The following is a 19747-nucleotide window of genomic DNA, read 5'->3' as shown; positions in this document are numbered from 1 at the left end:
ACGCTCGGGTAATCAGAGCTGCGTGTGGAGCCGAGGGGAGCGTCACCCGGGCTCTCAGAGCTGCTGATATCTTCCGTTCAACAGCACCCTAGCGCTTTGAGGAAAACACATCCTTTGGAAATTTGCGATGCTTTTGTTCCGAGAAGGTGGACCGGGGCATTGTTCATTGTCATTCTCCGCGCTGGTGCTCGGGTCTGCTGGGGGACCCTGAGTTCTGGATGTTCGCGGAAGGTCTGCTGTTGCCAAGCGGAGAGAGACTGTGTTGTTGATGATGCTTTTATGACAAAGGGACGATCCGAGAGAGGCAGAGTGGCTGTTAAGAGGAGCATAGACCGAACGGATCGCAAAGGCTCTTTCAATCGGGGCAAAGCAACCACATCATATCAAACATGCCTGTGCGAAGGGGGCATGTTGCGCCGCAAAATACCTTTTTGGGGACCATTATACGGAAATTCGAGGGCCAAAGTAAGTAGAAAAATACACTTGCTGCCACGTTTCAAGGTCTAGTCAGTCTGGATGTGTGGCGGTGGACTGCCCTTTCACAATTGATCTTCTAGTTTTTGTGGCAATCTAATTAGGAATGTAAAGGCGGGGTTGCAATTCCAATGTATATTTTTATTTTAGTTTGCAAAAGGTGTTTGGTTTTGGTCTTCCCAAAATCCAAATGATAATCGAGAATTTCACTATTGTTTCGTTTTGGAAAACCGCAAGGAGGGACGCTTGGTTTACACACGGTTTACATCATTTAGGGTCGCTCTCAGCAGATAACTAAACAAATCAATGTGCAGGAATAAACTATAATTTGAAAAAAGAACGCGGCAATGAACGTTGAAAGCAGTGCTCCCCTGTCATGTGCGGAGCATATATCATGTGCCTCTATATTAAGCAATGGTTGAAATGATGTTGTAGTGTAATGTTATTGTACTTCGAAAAAAAACAAAGTTGTATCATTTATCTTTGTAAGGTGAACTGAGTAACACGGTGAGGTGGCTTCCGGGAATTGGTACCAAGATTCGGAGTAGATCAGCTAAAGATAAATAAAGTGAGCTTTCTGTTTATGGTTGTTGAGGGTTTTACAATGTTAATCCACGTCTCTGTGGACATGAATCAAGAGCATAAACCTGCCAATATAATGTGCTTGCGTACAGGAGATAAGTTGGCGTGGTGAACCAATGAGCTAGACTAAATGCAAGCGATTTTAATGTGAACATAACGTTCATTAAATTTAATTTGAAGATAGAAAACATCAATTCCTTGATTGTGACTGCTATTTACTGATGAACGTGTACAAAAGCAGCAACATCTAGATGCTGTGACGTCAACTTGATGCAAATTACAACAAAGTTGACTCAGATTTCTTGCTGTCAGGTAGAAACTAAGGTTGGCACAAAGCTCAATATGTACACAACATCCTTCTTCTCTGTTATAGAGTAACTTGTTTTATTGTTGGCTTCTTTTTATTTTGGAGGAACTGGATAAGTAAGGGATGTTAATAATCAATTTTGAACACCACTTTTATCATGTCAGCATTAAGTAGCTCTCATAAATTACAGCATAGTTATATGTCAAGCAATATTACTTAACCTTAATCTCAGAACCACTTGTCTGTGATGCAGCTATGATTGTTTCACTTTTTTTCTCTTTTCAATTTCCAATATTACCAACCCTGAGTGTCTCTGAGTCAGTCCAGTGTGGATTTCTGCTCAGTTGTCAACAGCTTTGTCATTGTGTGCATACTAGAAATGAACATTCACTTCCCCAGAGGAGCCTGTATTCCTAATTATCTTTTTGCATGGCTTAAAGACAGAGAACATTTCAATCCCAAATAAGAATTAAGCCCCTGAAACCTGATAATAATATGCTAGCTTCATCTCCCTTTTGCTTTGAGCAAGTGTGTAGCTGTAATTTTTTAATACAGTGTGGGGTTTTACTTTGAGCTTCTGTGCTCCATAATAATCTATGTCTAAACTGACATGGCATGCTTTGCTATGTCCCCAGGTAACAACAGGTGCAAAGAAGTTTGGATCTACCAGCAGCTGATTGCCTTGGAAGAGATGTCCGTGTTGCACTGGACCTGTTTAAATACATTACATTCAGAGATTGAGTAGCAATTTCACTTTTCATGCAGTTATCACATTTGTTTTGTTTCAGCCCACCTTCACATCTCATTAGCTGATTAACTGTGTCCAGGATGTTATAGGTAAAGGGCTTTTGAATAAAGCTTCAGGCCTTGTTAGCACTGCAGGTTTATTCACTTTTCAACTGAATTTCTTAGAAGAGTGCAACATCATAAATCCAAAAATACGGTAATTAAATGTATAATATAGAAATAGTGACTTCTGTTTCCAAATTAGAATTGGGCAGGTTTCATTGACACTTTATTTATATTGAAGCTGTATTCTCTGGCACAATCTTGGAAAACTATGTTGCACTGCTCTCTACTGTGGATCTCTATGGCTCTCTGACACTTTCTGACAGCAACATGGATCTACCTAAACCACATGAATTGCACCGATTCACAAAGGCAGCTCCCAAAACTTTCTCAAGAGTAATTTGGGATGGGTAATAAATTCTGCCACTGCCAATAATACCCACATCCCAACTTAAAAAAAAATTGAAAGCCCCTATCAATTTGGATAATGCACAGTCAATCAAATTGTTGAACACATACAGCTGCAATGTGCATCACCGCAACATTTAAACTTAAGGGCAGATTGCAACATGATCAGAAAGAGAAAGATCCAAAACAAAATTTGGATATATCCTGTCATTGACAAACATGGAATCTGTCAAAACTTCAATAGTCATATATTTAAGAAAATATGCTCCTCCGTACCTACAGTTTCAGTGTCAAGGGTGGTAGTTTATGGGAAAACAGGACTCCATTTCACTCTCACTCACTTTTACTGCAAACCGTGCTGAACACAATTTTGTTGGAGACATTCACATAGTGTAGCGTAGGTGTACCAGAAGTGTGCAGATTAGGAAGATGAAGCCAGGTATTTCTAACACTGATTTGATGGCTGCTTACTGCATCACCTTCACTAATTTCCTTTCTATGTATTCTGCCCCTCAAGTCTGTTCTACCACCCAATGGGACCATGGTTGATCTGTAGTCTAATTCCTATATCTGCCTTTGGCCCATATCCCTTTACACCTTTGCTTAATAAAAATTTATCTATTGCAGATTTAAAATTTATAACTGATCTAGTAGAATAAGGCACTGTTCTATTTAAAAACATCACTATCCAACTTGTTGGCTTTTTCTTATTATTTTCTACTGTCTCTTGCAGAAATTTTAGAAGTACAGGCTGTTTGGAGGAATTCAGAAAAGTTAGAAAATTCTGTAGGGAGTTGTTTTGAATGTTGGAAAGGAATTTGTTCCTACAGCAGGGTTGCGAAGTAAATGTTTTGCTTGCAGTTATGAAGCTAGAGTTGCAATGGGCCTTGAGTTTCAGCATCAGAGGGAGATGGAGCAGGGGCATTGACTAAGATGAGCTGCTCACAGAGGAGGAGGAAGAGGGGCTTATCTGCCTAAAGACTTCAGGCAGCACACCTCCGCATTGTAACTAAGCCTGAAGTCACAGGTTCCACATCTGTGCTTTACCAAGAACTGTGCCACCTCTTGAGCCACAGAGCAGGGTGAGAATACCACAGCCAGCAGCTGGGAAGTTGTGGCTCTGAAATTTTTTTTTTGTCAGTGTATCCTTCCAAACTGGAACATGTGACTCAGCAAACATCCTTCAATTTCAGCACCCATCACTGTGTCATAGACATCTTTGTGTCAGGAAAAGTGACTTCATTGTCTTTCCTCTAAACTCTGGCCTCTCGTTCTGGCTTTGCCAAGATTTCAGGCTTCCCATTATGACAGTGTGCCATTTATTTTATAGACATAACTTTGCCTGCATTGTATTTTGATGACGGGATGTGCTGAAACCACAAAGAGTACAACTCACTCAATGTGTAGTTGGCATATGAACATCCCAGTATTATTGTGCTGGTGAACTCCTGCTAGCTTGACCACTGCCATGTTGTATTCATTTTGTATAAATTTGCTGTTCCGGCAATCTTTCAGCCACCACATAAAGCTAGAGGGCGTCTGCTTGGTGATAAAAACTATGCTGAGGTTCCTGAGTCATTCTAGTAATTTACTAAAGTTCTGTGACAGCCTCCAAACCACTAACAAGCACTGGTACCTACAATCATAATTGGGATTCTGAGCCTGTGAATGTAAGCCTTGCAGGAGTGCTAAGTCTGAAACAGTCAGGTAAAGCTATGAATTTCAGTTGAACTGATATTGAATGTTTCCGCTGCCTTTTTAGTATCATAGAACCATTGAATCCTTATTATGTGGAAACAGGCTATTCAGCCCAACAAGTCCACACTGACCCTCTGGAGAACATCACACCTAGACCTAACACCCTACCCATTCCCTGTAACCCTTCATTTCCCATGGCTAATCCACCTAACTTACACATCCCTGAACACTATGGACAATTTACATGGCCAATCCACCCAGCTTACACATCTTTGGACGGTGCGAGGAAACCGGATCACCAAGCGGAAACCCACGCAGCCATGGGGAGAATGTGCAAACTCCACACAGACAGTCACCTGAGGATAGAATCGAATGCTGTGAGGCAGCAGTGCTAACCACTGAGTCACCGTGCTGCCCCTGAAAAAAAAATCAAGCAGAGTGTGAGAGGTCATTATGTCCATGGTATGTAAAGTAGAAATGTCCTACTGCAGATACATAGTCATGTCTCAATAGTATGAAAAATAGGAATTCATGGACTCAGCAACTGATGTTGAGGATCAAAGCTGTAGCAGTGACCTCAATAGGACAACTGGAACATAAACATATTCTCCAATCACACATAGTCTGCCGTGGAACAGGACTACATCCTCTCCAACCTTACTACCAATGGCAAGATACTTTTACAACATTGTACTACACATCATAGATATATATTCTACAAAGCTAGATAAGTCAAACCCTTATTTGAATAGCATTTATTATGTCCCTGCAATGTTCGAAAGACAAGAGGATATTTGCAATTAATGAATTAATTATTTTAATGCTACTGTTATTGTATAGCCAGATACAGAAGTCAAATCACATGCAGCATGATCCACTAAACAGTTTTGATATGAATGGTCACTTAACCTATTTTTGTTGTTGAGAAATATATAATTATTTTCCAGCATACCAGTAGAACTTCTTTGTTGTTTTTCACATAATACCATGGGACTCTTTTCCTTCACTTCATCAAGCAGGTTTAAGTTTATTTTCACCCAAAAGGTGGTGCTTCCAACAGCATAGCACTATATTCTAGTGCTAGTTTAGATTATGTTTTCAAGTCTATAACTTTCTGACATAGAACAACTGATGATCATGTCCACAACTGTATTTTTTTCCTTTAGTTAAACCACTAGTGGCCAAAGCAATCATTTTCCTCCTCCAACAAGGAAGCATAGATAATGGCTACACTTCCAATTCTCAGATTGAAGCTACCAGGGATCAGCTATGTTGTTGTCCAACTATGATAGCCAGAGATTATATTCCCATCAAGACTGTTCAGGTATATGCCTGTAGCTTCCAGTGAAAGCAGCAGAGGTCAGGGTTAAATTTTCCCTCCCAGATGTAACAAAAAATTTTCTCATGCAGACTGAAAGATAAATACGTGTGCCCTGTTATAGTAATGTATCCTCTTTTATAAGACAATTGATATTGAACTCATACCCATGCTTGTGTCTGATTCTTGTTAGTATTGCAACAGCAGAAATGGCAATGAAGGAATGGACAATTCAATTGATAATGATATCTCACAGTTAATATTCAGGTTCATTTTTAGAACTCTAGCCCAATCTGATGAGACACCTATGGATCTTTCTAACAGCGTTAAGCTCCAGGCATTTATGAAAAAGATAACGTTTTATCACTGACAACATATTTTTTTTTAATGTGCCTCTAAAATATAAATTAAAAACTTGGAAACTTTTGGCAATACACTGAAACCATCATGTACATAGAAATGTACAGAGGAATATGAGTTTTATGTTTCGCACTAGGAAAGGTACAACTGAGTTTGAAAAGATTTCAAGAAAATTATTTACCTCTGAGAATGCACCTAACCAAGACAAGTTCAAATTGTTTTAGAGTTTTAATCTCATTTAGCATTTGTTCTGATTGCATTGGTTTAATTCTGAAATGCAATTTAAGACTTGTATACAGGTCTAAGCAGCACTGATATAGAAGGACATATTCCGTGAAATTCCCTTTCTTCACATGTAATTAATATATACACAAAACATAGTAGTTTTCCCTGATTTGTCATCTCACACTTTTTTGAGCAGGAGAAAAGAATTGGCAAAAATAAATTTGCAGGATGTTGTTCAGGGAAATTTCTAGTTACAGTCTTCAATACAATAATGCTGTTTTAACGTAGCCCTATACTTGTGGAATTACAGTGGATCCTAGTGATTATCAAATCATTATATTTTTATCATTGCTGGCATAAAATTTTGCTGAAAAAGACACGTTTTCTCAAAGATTTGCATTCTGCATTCACCACAACAGTATGCAAGAGCAATAATTTGAAGACAAAACCAGCAGTTTATACTTTATGAGAGCAGAATGCTTCTTGTTTGGCAGAGGTATTGCCACGGAAAATGATGATCGACAGCTAACTGCCACATTTTGCTTAAATTTTAAACCAGAATGCTTGACTCTGATTGATCAAGGCACTGCTATGTGAAAAGAACCAGTAAGTGGCTGTTCATATTTTGTTGAGTTGAAATGAGCACATATTCTTTCTGAATGCAAACATGTGGGCCCTATGCATTAACACATGTAGATTCCAATACCCGCAAGTGCACCACATTGTGAGCCTAACTGTCAATCCTAAATTGTTATCAGTACAATTCTTTTGCACACTCAGGTTTAGCCAGAAAATGTTGACCAAAAGCAAAATCAAACATATCACTGTGTGTTGTGAGCTTTACAAGGATCCATTGGTTGAATATGGTCAGTACCTTACTTGTTGCAAACAACTAAAGAGATGTTATGCATGATACAATCTGCAAGTCTTTGGAATGTATGGCCTACATATCTGAAATTCATATACCACATTATTCATTAGTGTGATAGGCAGAACATCACTTTGCCTTAACAGCAGCATCCTGTTGGTGGCAAACATCACTTGTACTGCTTCTGCATTTATATAGCTTGGAGGAGCTAGCTTCACCTGTTTCTCAAACCTTTGCGATAACTTAGGATAATCTGAGGTCGACTGAATACTTTTCAGGATTAAAAGTGACAGCCTTAGGTTTGTTAATGAGTTTGTGCAATGTAGGCTGAGAAATTATCTGATTAGGGTAGCCATTATACTGCAGGATGTCTTTGATATGCCCCATTTTGTGTGAAGCTTGCATGGTGAATAACTGGTTTGAGCCCTAATAATGAGGTTGCTGATAAGGCTAATCATATAGCATGAAACTGTAAGTATCCCAACATGTATAGCAATTAGTGAATATTGACAAAAGTAGAGAAGTCCTGGCTGAATTGTGAACTAGGACATCAACTAAAGGGAGGTCAATGATTCCATTTCAAAGATGAATTTGACTGCAGAATGGAGTCCATTATGACTTGTAGAGAAAATCTTACATGCAGCTGCAGATTAACATATACCAAACGTATCATCTGTGTATTGGAAGTATGCATGTGATCGGAGGATAAGCAAAATTCCATTGAAGGCACATTTCTTGTGGAATCCAAGCAACGTGTTTATGAGATTTGGGACTAGCGAGATATCATGGCAACACCATCTATTTGGGCATACATGATGTTGTTAAAATTGAACTCCTCTGTGCAAGTAGCTTAATTTATAAGTTTAATGCAATACTCAAGTTTGTATTACTAAAAGATTGTTTGATAGAACACTTGAATATAAATGTTAAATAGGCATAAAGATACTGTATGTTTTGTGTTTGAGCAATTTTTTCATACTTCAACAATTTTGGAATTGTTTTTATTATCATGTAAAAAAAACCTAATAGATTGTCTATACAAACAGTAGTGGTTAGTTATCACAACTAGCTAGTCATTAACCATGATTTGCAAGAACAGACTGGTGTTTTGCATTATCCATCATTATCTTTCAATTTCTTTACAGACAGAAAATTCATCATTGCCAATGCAAGGGTACAGAATTGTGCAATTATCTACTGCAATGATGGTTTTTGTGAGATGACTGGATTCTCGAGGCCGGATGTTATGCAGAAGCCTTGTACCTGTGATTTCCTGCATGGTCCAGAAAGCAAGCGACATGCAATTGCCCAGATTGCCCAAGCCCTGCTTGGCTCAGAAGAGAGGAAAGTGGATGTCATATTCTATCGCAAGGATGGTAGGATAAAGAATTACATTTTTACTTAGAATATCTTAAAGTAATCCAATTTATAACTTTTACTTAACCAACACAAAAGTGCAGATTGATATGAATTTACATTAAATTTTAAACTTAACTGTGTAAAAAAATTACAGCGGTTCACTAAAATTCATTTGAAAATGTGTTGGATAATTTAATTAATTTATAGACACAACAGTGAATAACATAGCTAGACAACTGTAATTGAAGAAACTAAAAGGTAGAGTTAGGTCTAAATTCATGCAGGATAATCCTTCTAATATGACCATATCAGCTTGAATGTTTTTATAACCATAATTTTATAGCTTGTGAAAAATTGCAATAAGACTTCAGTAAATTTTGTGACAGTGTAGCCCTTTTTTCAAATATTTGAAGTTCAATAAACATTTTTCAGACCTTTCAATCACATTCACTGTAGTTAATTAATGTAATTAAAAATAAGCCACTTTCTCAATTAGTCAAAAGTCAGATTGAGTCATTGAAGTTATCCACTGAGAATCGAAGAGCTGACACTTTGGGACAGTTTTCCTGCTGTGGAGTGATTGAGATGTTGGTGGCAATTCGAACATAGCTTGTGGAATTAATGTAGTGCAATTAAATTCAGTCACAGCAACAAGGAGCCTCCTTAGTAATGTCCTAAATCAATCAGGCAATTTAAGCTGCAGTTAAAGCAGAATAAAGGACACCAAATCAATTTCTCTTGGAATGTAATATTTGATTTTCCTGTTCTTTTCATAGTTTTTCAAGAAGGAGTTGCCAAAATTTATAAACCCACCATAGACAGATCATATCCCAAAACAAGTTACAATTATGCCATTGTGAGATGAGCACTTTGTTGTTCATACATCTGAGCTAGCAAATCACTTATATTTATTTGCAAAAATGAGAATAACTTGGGTTCAAAATTGGTTAGAAGGTCAGAGATGGAAAGTTAGGCGCGCTGATTGGTGGACTGTGATAAGTCAGCTTCTCACTATTTATTAATGATTTGAATGAAGAAATAGAGAAAAACATATACATATTTGAGTTGGTACTAGATTCATTGGAATTTGAGTATTGTTCATGGATCCAAAAAGTTGGAATTAAACATAAGTGGATTAAATGAGTAGATAAAACCGTGGCAAATAGAGTGTATTGTGGGCAAAAGTGGATCTGACAAGTGAGATTATGTTACTCATAGTGAGAGACCAGGAGATGTGAGAGGCCTAGTACAGAATCATTAAAGTTAGTTGACAGGTATAAATTGCGATCCAAAATATCGTGAAAGGTTGCATAAACCTAACTCCAATTCCCATGTGCATTTGATATTGAAGGATAATCTAATCAAGACGTTTAAAATATTAAAAACGTTTGATAGGATAGATAAGGAAAACCATTTTTTCTGTGGAAAAATCCAGTACGAGGTTTTATTGGCCTAGGCATTGACATAGTAATGTAGACAAACTGGCAGCATTCTCTATTATCATGCCTTTGAAATTAATGGCTTCTGGAGTTTGCACATGTACAGTTAGATGTGAAAATGCAGATTGTGTTGTCAGTGATTCTACTCTTGCCATTGAAATCCCCAGAGACTGTAATCAACATAAAATAACTGATCAGACAATAACTTGCCTTTTTCCCCTAATGGCCTCAATGTAAAATCCCATGAAAAGGTTACGCTTTGTTGAAAATGGTGTAACAGGGGTTTTCAACAGCGCACAAGGTTTATAATTCCTGCTGAACAACTTCAATGGCTTAGAAAACCTAACTTGCTAATTTGTTTCTCTGCTTTATTGAATTAGTTTTTCATTTTTAAGCTTACATTTTTTTATAAACATGCTTATGTAGTTTCTGTTTCTGTCTTAAAATCAATGTGTTCGTCCCAAATATTTACTGATATTAAACATGAAAGGGCATTCAGTTCATTTAATTCCCAGTTTACTGTGCATGAAAATACTTCAATCTGCTTGATAACATAACTGATTCAAGATACCTGGAGATTTCCCTGATCTGTAAAAAGGTGAGGAAATTCTATGCCACAGGGCTTGCTAGATCATTGTGGCATTTTCCTTTGGAGTCAGTGGTGCGCAATGCTATTTCACCTTGATTGGAATATCTGGACAAAAACCTTAAAATTAAAGCCAATCAAGAAAAAAATCAGGAAGCATTTTCTTTAATACAATATTATATCAGAAATCAGGAGCTCTCTTCTAAAAAGTGATTAACGGGATAATTTGTGCTTTCAAGACTGAGTTAGTCAGGTCTTTGCTTGATAAGGGTGTCAAGGAATATAGAACAAGACAGAAAATAAGAGTTGAGGATTCTATCTAATTGATTGGCAGTTTAAAAATACCTGCCCACTTTTCGCCCACAAATAACCAGATGAATAACAATTGCTTTTCTATTACTCCTGTTAACAATTGGGTGAGAATAGGTAAAACAAAGATTTAATAACTGCACCAAAACAGGTTTTATTCCAAACAACAATTGAACTTATTTATTTCTGGTCAGAAGCTCAAAAATCTGCTTACTAGGTTTTCAACGGAAGCTGAAATTGTTTGAAAAGATCCTTTATTGATGTTCCCTACAATCACTACTTTTAATGTTGAATGAAACAAGGTTTATATCTTATTATTGTTCTTGTTGATAATATGCACTTGTGTGTTATTTTACAATGTTGTTCTATGGAATAACAAAAGATATATAGAGCATTGTGAAACTATATGGGTTGAATTGTTCTTTGTCATCAACTTAACATGGATTCTTCGCAAATTGTAGGTCAATTGCTTCCTTGTGCTCAATCTTCTTTGTATTGAAATTCATAGAGTAACAGTCCAAAATCTTTTTGAATACGTATTTTCCAATCTCATTGTCACTTTTACTCAGTTTGAAATTTAAATTCATGTCAATTTTTTATAAATCAATCTTAAATAAAAATTCCTGTGGTGATGAATTGGCTGCCAATTCTCTAACAGCCCATCTTGTTTTGCTGGGCTAGACTAATTTCATCCACAGTAGTTTTGTTGACTATGATTCTGCTAATAAAAAATATTAGTGCAGCCATCCTGTGTCACACAATTTTAAGTTTCCAAACCATACAAACTACTTTTTTGCATTTAATGTTCTCATAGCTTTGTCTATCATTTCCAGAATTGGTTTAGCTCAGATTTTCCAGTGCTGGCAATCCTTTATTAGTTCACTCAGTAAGCCATCTTTTGACTGAATGGCTCCTAGGTATTTAAGCATGGCAGAGGGTAAAAGAATCAAATTCTGTCTTCGCCCAACATCCAGCCACATTTACCTTCCAAAAGGGTGTTGACTGAAAGCAATAATTTTGATTGATTTTGCCTCCTAGACTGAATAACATAAAAATCAATTGTGACGTCATACTACCATTCTAGCCAACATTATTCAGCTCACTAAAGACGAAAAAATATAACAGCATACAGCTTTTTATAAACTCAATGGCCAAGAGGTCTAAGATTTATTGCTCAACAAAATTCCCTGAATGAAATAGTTTCTTTGCAAAAGATTATATATTTTCACTTTGTATGGTTCTCGGGGATGTGGGGCGTGTACAAATTGGACGGGTTACATTGGGACTGGGGACAATGTCCTAGGAGGAGTGTTTGCTAGAGCAGTTGGGGGGCGTTTAAACTAATATGCCAGCAGGATGGGAACCTATGTAAAGAGTCAGAGAAGAAGGCAGCAAGGACAAAAACAAACGCTAGAAAAGGAAATAACAAATGGGTTGGTGGAATTGGTGGCTCAGTGGTTAGCACTGCTGCCACATGGCACCAGGGAGCTGGGTTCAATTCCACCCTCGGGTGACTGTCTGTGTGGAGTTTGCACATTCTCCCCGTTTCTGCGTGGGTTTCCTCCGGATGCACTGATTTCCTCTCACAGTCCAAAGATGCGCAGGGTTGATGGATTGGTCATGCTAAAAAGCCCACAGTGCCCAGAGATGTTTAGGTTCTGTGAGTTAGACATGGGGAATGTGTCTGGTTGGGATGCCCTTTGGAGGGTCGGTGTGGACTTGTTGGGCCGAATGGCCTGTTTCCACACTGTAGGGATTCTATGCCCATTACAGAAACATACACACACTGATGATGTAAGACAGGCTCTTATAAAACACATCTGCTCACAAATCAACCTTGGATTTTAGCATTTTGGGATTTATTAAACTAGAACATAAATCACTACCTGGCAATCTGTTACCATTACATTTCACTGTAACATGTAACAGAGACAATTTCCAAGGAATAGGTTATGATGTACTTAAGTAATGTGAACATTAATGCAAGCATACTTAATGGAAAACCTCCAGGCAAACATTAGCAGAATACATAGGCGTTGAGAGTTCTGGGGAAAATGCACACTTCCAAGTTTGACACATTCAATATTATGTGTTTATGTTGTTTGTTTTCAAATTTACTTTTATGAAGGGTAGTTTATATGAGATCAGCGATTTAATACAGAGAAACTAAACAATTTGAAAGCATTGAAAATGCATTGTCAATGTATCAGAACTAGAAATTGATTAAAACTCTTTGTATTCTCATGCTGCAACACGCTGAGTTCTGAAACTATAGATAGTTCATCACACTGCACTTATGTAGTGGCTTTAAAATCCTTTAAAAATAAAACTTCCTAACTTTGCTGAATCTGATTGCCAATTCATGTTGAACATGGATTTCAATCCTGAACCCAATAGAAATTAGTTAAGAATACTTAACCACTGTTAAAATTCAGCTGAATTTAAACTTAGATTGTAAAGGGAAACATCAGAACAACCTCCATTCCTCATGAAATTGATATTGAACAGTAGATCAGACTTTGAAACCTACCATTTGGAGACTCATGCAGGAGTATATTTAGCTACTTAATCTTGCACTAATGTTCAGTTTAAAGACAGTTTATTCAAAGAACAATACCAAGTAAAAGCTAATAACTGCTTTACATGGACTTCAAGAACATCAGTTTTGCCATAGCCTTGTCATTCACAAATACATTTACACAGCAGTACAAAAGTCAAGCAGTACTATATTTTCAGAGTGATGATGAATAATAGTTAGATTGTCACTTTGCCTGGAGTAAGCTCTGAGATGCAATTCTTATACTTCTCAAGTAATTTCATTTTAACTTAACATTCCACTTATTAAATTAATAGCTGCTCTGAATTAGTAGATTCAAATTGATTCACCTTTTATGTGGCTAGTTAGATGAAATCAAATGGATTTATTTCCAAGAAGCTTTGAAAATTATTTATAAAGTACTATTGTTTAGGAAAACCAAAGTCATAGAAATTTTGATGTAAGTAGAATAAATTGTTTACAAATATTTGAAGAGATTAAAATGAAACCAGAATTTATTTATGGATTCATACTATTCCTCTTCTGATTGTGAAATTGTTTTTATATTGAATCTTTCAAACTTAATTGCTAAGAAAATTCTTCTAGTAAATCCTGCAGCACTGCAATGTTAATAAAAACCCTACAGTAGTGAGGTTTCGAAATATGCTACAAAGTCATACTCAAGATGTTTTAGATCATCAAATTTGGCACGTTAGTAGATTGTTAGTAATCTCAAGAGGTTTAATGGGATCATGCAATAAAAGTTGTCAATTAAGTTGATTTAAAAATAAAAGTGATGTCACCCAAATCATTGTAACATCTGTCATACATTCAATAACTAGAGTAATTCAGAATACTTATTATATGAAACACAGTGTTGTCCTAATATTAACTTCTATGACCAGCAGAAATTAAATTACTGAGGATAAGGAGGAGGTTTTTCCAATCATGAATAGAATGTAATTACTGATCAATAGAGAATATTTGTAACCCTATACTTTTTAATTTGCTACAATGCAGACTATTATAGATTGACATAATATATCTACATGGATTTTAGTAAGGCTTTGGACCAGGTCCCTCATGGCAGGGTCATCCAGACGGTTAAGTTGCAAGGGATCCACGGTGACTTGGCCACTTGGATGCAGAATTGGCTTGCCCATAGAAGGTAATGGCGGAAGGTAGTGGTATTTCTGGCTTGAGGTCCCTGACTAGTGGTGTTCTGCAGGGATCCATACTGGGACTACTGCTGTTTGTGATATGTACATACATAAATGACTTGGCTGAAAACATAGATGGGTGGGTTAGTAAGTTTGCAGATGACATAAAGATTGGTAGAGCTGTGAATATTGTAGAAGGTTGCCAAAGCATACAGTGGGATATAGATCAGTTGCAGTTATGGGCAGAGAAATGGCAGATAAGTTTAATCTGAGCAGGTGTGAGGTGCTGAATTTTAGGAAATCAAATGTTAAGGAAAAGTATACAGTTAATGGTAGGACCTTGGATAGCACTGATTACAGAGGGATCTTGATTTTCAAGTCCATAGCCACACAAGCAGAGAGAGTGGTAAAGAAGGCGTATGGCATGCTTGCCTTTATTGATCAGGGAATTGAGTACAAGAGTCAGGATGTCATGTTACAGCTTTATAAGACTTTGGTTACACTGCACTTAGAGTATTGCATTAATTTCTAGTCACCACATTACAGGAAAGATGGGGAGGTTTTGGAGAGGGTGCAGAAGGGGTTTACCATGCTGCCTGGATTAAAGGGCATGAGCTATAAGAAGATTCTAGAAAAACTCGGGTTGTTTTCCCTGGAGAGGCGGAGGCTAAGGGGAGACTTGATAGAAGTCTATAAAATTATGAGATGAATAGATAGGGTTGACAGTCAGCATTCTAAAATGCACTTAAGGTGACAGGGGGAAAATTTAAAGGAGATATAAGGGGCAAGTTTTTTTTTACACAGAGAGTAGTAGGTGTCAAGGGTGAGGGTGGTGGTGGTGGAGGCAGATATGATAGGGACATTTAAGGGGCTTTTATATAAGCACAAGGACATGTATGGAATGGAGAGATATGTGTCAAGGGCAGGTAGAAGGGATTAGTTTAGTTTGGTGTCATGTTTGGCACAACATCATGGGCTGAAAGGCCCATTCCTGTGCTGTACTGTTCTATGTTCTCTGTTCTATGTAGGTTTCCAGGAGTGAATCTTTTCTTCCCTTTATGAATCAATGAAAGCGAATTATTCAAGGGAAAACAAATGATAACAAATGTATGTTAACAATTTAACAATTAAATATATTTAGCACAATTTAACCTCAATGTATTGTTGCTGAAGGTTAGCAAATATTTGGCATTATTTCAATGGCTTTTTTATTTTGGATAATATTAAAAGAAGTGAAGAATAATTTGCTAGATTGAGCCATGGTGCTATGTTTGTCAGGAATAGATTTGATAATGCAAATAAATTATTTTTGATTTGCAGTTCATTCTGACAATTAATCATATTACCTAGCTTGAACAAGTCAAAAGCTGAATCACACATATTGGGGCAATACAATTCATTTACACAGAAGCAAGTTATGTAGTTAGTGTAATAATTTTCAAATAGGCTAATAAATCAAATCATCTCACATGTCTTCTTATACTGGATTAAACTCATGTTACATGATGTCATAGAAGATTGAATGTGAAATAACTCCACAGAGGCTGGTATCTCATCATCAAGTCACCCTTTATTTACATGTGGAAAGTCTTCGATTCTGGCACAGCTTCATCAGAGTCAGCAACCAGAATGTCAGAATCTCTGGCGCTCCTCTTTTTATCTGTCATCCAGGGGTCCCTAATTGTACCAGATTAAAAGCCACAATCAGGTAACTCATATTCAATGCAGTCTGGATGGCTGACCTCACTACAATCCCCATAGGATGTCTTTTCAAAACAATGGAAGTGCCATTGTGTTATCACTTTTGTGGTTGTGAGAATGAGGCCAATTTTATTAGTTGCTTATATTCTGGTGACAGTGTGATTGTTAAGGGAGGCATTATTGTTTACGGTATCATTTTCTCCAGTACGTAGATGAAGGGAAAGCATCTGTACAAGTTTAAACATTGGCCCTAGGACACCAATTTTCACATGTTTACTATAAAAATTGGAAAGTCTTCTTTCCACTATCTTACTTAAATTTCCAAACAGGGACATTTAAAATTCATGCACTGAGCATGTACAGAGTAATACCCTGAGACACAACTTCAGGGCAGTAGGCATACGCATTTACAAGAAAACTACTTTGTTGAATGTAAAAGATTATGAACTGATTGTTTTGACTTACAGTGTAAATTGCCATTTGTAATTTTATGAAAATGTTGGTTTAATTTTCCAAGTCAATGCCTCACATTTGCCCAATTTTCCATAAATTTGGTGCCATTCCTAGGTTCAACACAAAGGCAATGCAAAACGTATTCTATTGGACTGCGTATACTATTGCTGATTAGAAGTCAATTCCTTTTTAATTAATACTACTTGGCAAAAATTTCAGTGTTCAGAAACAAAATAAGTGAAAGTTATTCCGCATGGTAAGTGTAATATTCTCTACTAATGTTATTAAAATTATTTGGTGTTTTCAGCAAGTTTTAAAACTATGTTTATAATCTTGCTTTGTCACTGAGACAAGTCAACTCTGTAATTTTGCTAACTCTTAATTGTGCTTTTATATGGAAACAAAAAAAACTTCCTCACTGCTGATATGGTTACTTGTATCTGCATCCAAGTTACATGACAGGACATAAATATCTTATTGTTAATACAGAAATTTCATGTGAAACTGAGTTAGAAGTTTATACTGTAAAATTGAGATGCATTTACATACTAGCGCACGTGTTGGGGTTTTAGTAAAGTAGCTTTCAAAAAAAAAGTCATTCATGGGATGACCCAGCATTTATCACTCATCTCATCTTAATGTCCTTGAAGAGACGCAAATGAATGGCCTTCTTGAACTTTTGCAGTCCTTGGAATGTAGTACACCAACAATGCTGTCAGGGAGGAGTTACAGGATCTTGACACTGTCATAGAGAAGGAACATTGATATAATTCCACACAAGGATGGTGAGAGGCTTGGAAGAAATTAGCAGTTGGCCGTACTCCCATGCATCTACTGCCCTGTCTTTTAAACGGTAGTGGTCACAGGTTTGGAAAGTGCTGTCAAAAGTGCTTTTGTGAGCTCCTACCTTGCTTCTTGTAAATGTTACACACTGCTGCATTGTTCATCAGTGGTGTAGTGAGTTAATATTTGAAGAATTGGTGATAATCAAGTGGGCTGTTTTGTCCCAGATAGTGTTGGGTTTCCTGAGTATTGTTGGAGTTGTACCCAGCCACAGAAGAAGAAAGTATTCCATCAGACTTCTAACTTGTGCTTCGTTGATGGTGGACAGATGGTAGATGATGGGGAAACAGAAGCTATGATCTATCTGTCATAAACAACATTCAAAACAATGCAAGTAAATTAAGCATTTATTTCACACATTTCCCTTTTAACATTGTGCTTCTTATAGAAAGCTCAATAATCTGCAGTTATTTAATGTAGGACCATGCATTATGCTTAGGTCACAATGAAAAAAAGACAATAAGCATTTTTGTATGATTTTCAGTATTTAGTAAATAGCATTTGGGTTTTCTCTGATGTTCAGATCTGCGAACTGGCTGGCATATCCCCAAACTACTATACATGTATATATCAAGAAGAAAAAATGTCTCTGAAAGTTGACAGTTTCTTTCACAATAGGGTAAGGTAAAACCACCTTAGCCTTACTAAACCATGAGGCTCAAAAACGGAAATTGCTGGAAAATCTCAGCCAATCTGGCAGCACCTGCGGAGAGAAATCAGAGTTAACATTTCGGGCCCAGTGACTCTTCCTCAGAACTGATGGCAGCTAATTATATGTTGGTTTGTATGCCACAACTTGCATACTTGCTAAACTTGGCATAAAAAAATCATTTTGCCAAGTTTAAATTCACCTTCAGGAGTTGGTCTGAAATGTTAACTCTGATTTCTGTTACAGATGCTGCCAGACATGCTGAGCTTTTCCAGCAATTTCTGTATTTGATTTCCAGCATCTGCAGTTCTTTCATTTTTGTTTTTAAAACAGACTATAAGGCTGTTCCTTCATTAGAGAGAAAGAGATAACTGTTGGTGATTTAACCTGAGGGTCACCACATGTCAGATGAGGGGAAAAGTTGAGATGGAGAATCCTTCATAGTAACCTCAACTGGTGTGGGATTTGAACCCATACTATTGGTATTTCTCTGTATTACAAAGTGGCCATTCAGCCAAGTGAGCTAATTAATCCCTTCACAGGAGAATAACCTATCAGTGAATGTCTGCAATTACTGTTTAACAATATAGTAGTGGAAAAGTGCACCATATGAGGCTGGCAGATTTTTCTTTTCATCCAACTCTTGGCATGTATCCACCCCCATCATCTCTATGGTCTCCTAGAGCCCTACAATCTTCCAAGATATCTCCATTTCTCCAATTCTCATCCCTTGCACATCACAGATTTTAACGGCTCCATTGTAGATCCCAAGACACCTGGCTATGGAATTCCCTCCTTAAAGGTCACCTGAAATCTTCCTTTAAAACACTCTTTAAAACATTCTTGCTTGACCAAGCTTTTGTTCAACTGCTCTAATAGCTCTTCATGTGACTGAGTGCCAAATACTCCTGTAAAGGACTTTGGAACATTTTATAATGTTACACACAATATATAAATGCAACTAGTTGCTTTGCTTGAAAACACTTTTGGTTGTTGATCAATGAAAAAACAATAGTGCCACTCAGGAGTCAGTTTGTTAATCTGCTTCCTGAGCTCATTGAAACCAAGAAGTTTAAGTTCACCTTCAGGAGCTGGTCTGAGATGCTAGAACTCTGTACCTAGGATGGCATAATTCTAGTTTTGCGTAAGGTCACCTTTAAATACTCCAGGGTAGTGCATTGCTTTATCTTGGGTGCATATGAAATGCATTTTTGAACATAGGAGCTGGTTCTCATTCCCACCTTCACCATTTCTAACATCAACAATTAATCAACTAACAAGAACAGTTCTGCATCTTGGTATGTATAATGCAGAAGAAAAAACGTAAACTTTGGAGTAGCTGGGCATCAACAACAGAGTAACAAGAATTAAGATTATATACTGAAAGTATATGAAATTTAGAAAACAATTTGTCAAGGTAGGTTTCACCCAAGCCAAGTCTAGGATTTGAATTAGTTCTCAGGTTAGTATATTGCAACAGCTGCACTGACGACTCTGAGAATTCAGGGTTATGATACCAAGGTACTGATATTCTGCTGATCCTGGCCTCAGATTTCTGTCTGCTTAATATGAAAATGAACAGAAAAGTTAATGGTATCACAGTACCTCACACTCAGGTCAACAATTAAGGAATACTGAGATAACAAGGTGTAGAGCTGGATGAACACAGAAGTGGCCATTTTT

The 19747-nt window shown here is 37.1% G+C and overlaps 1 protein-coding gene across 1 annotated transcript in view; it reads left to right on the top strand.

Annotated features, from left to right (window-relative positions):
* Window positions 1-389: 389 nt before the first annotated feature.
* The window catches only part of LOC109915025 (potassium voltage-gated channel subfamily H member 7), a 435059-nt gene continuing 415701 nt past the window's right edge, over window positions 390-19747 (top strand). The window contains exons 1-2 of the mRNA XM_048599219.1: window positions 390-465; window positions 8175-8405. Of these exons, the coding sequence (XP_048455176.1) occupies window positions 390-465; window positions 8175-8405 (307 nt within the window). The remainder of the gene's footprint in view (window positions 466-8174; window positions 8406-19747) is intronic.

This window comes from Rhincodon typus, chromosome 7, assembly GCF_021869965.1.
Source record: "Rhincodon typus isolate 14 chromosome 7, sRhiTyp1.1, whole genome shotgun sequence".
NCBI lineage: Eukaryota > Metazoa > Chordata > Chondrichthyes > Orectolobiformes > Rhincodontidae > Rhincodon > Rhincodon typus.
This window is presented reverse-complemented; position numbering and strand designations above follow the sequence as displayed.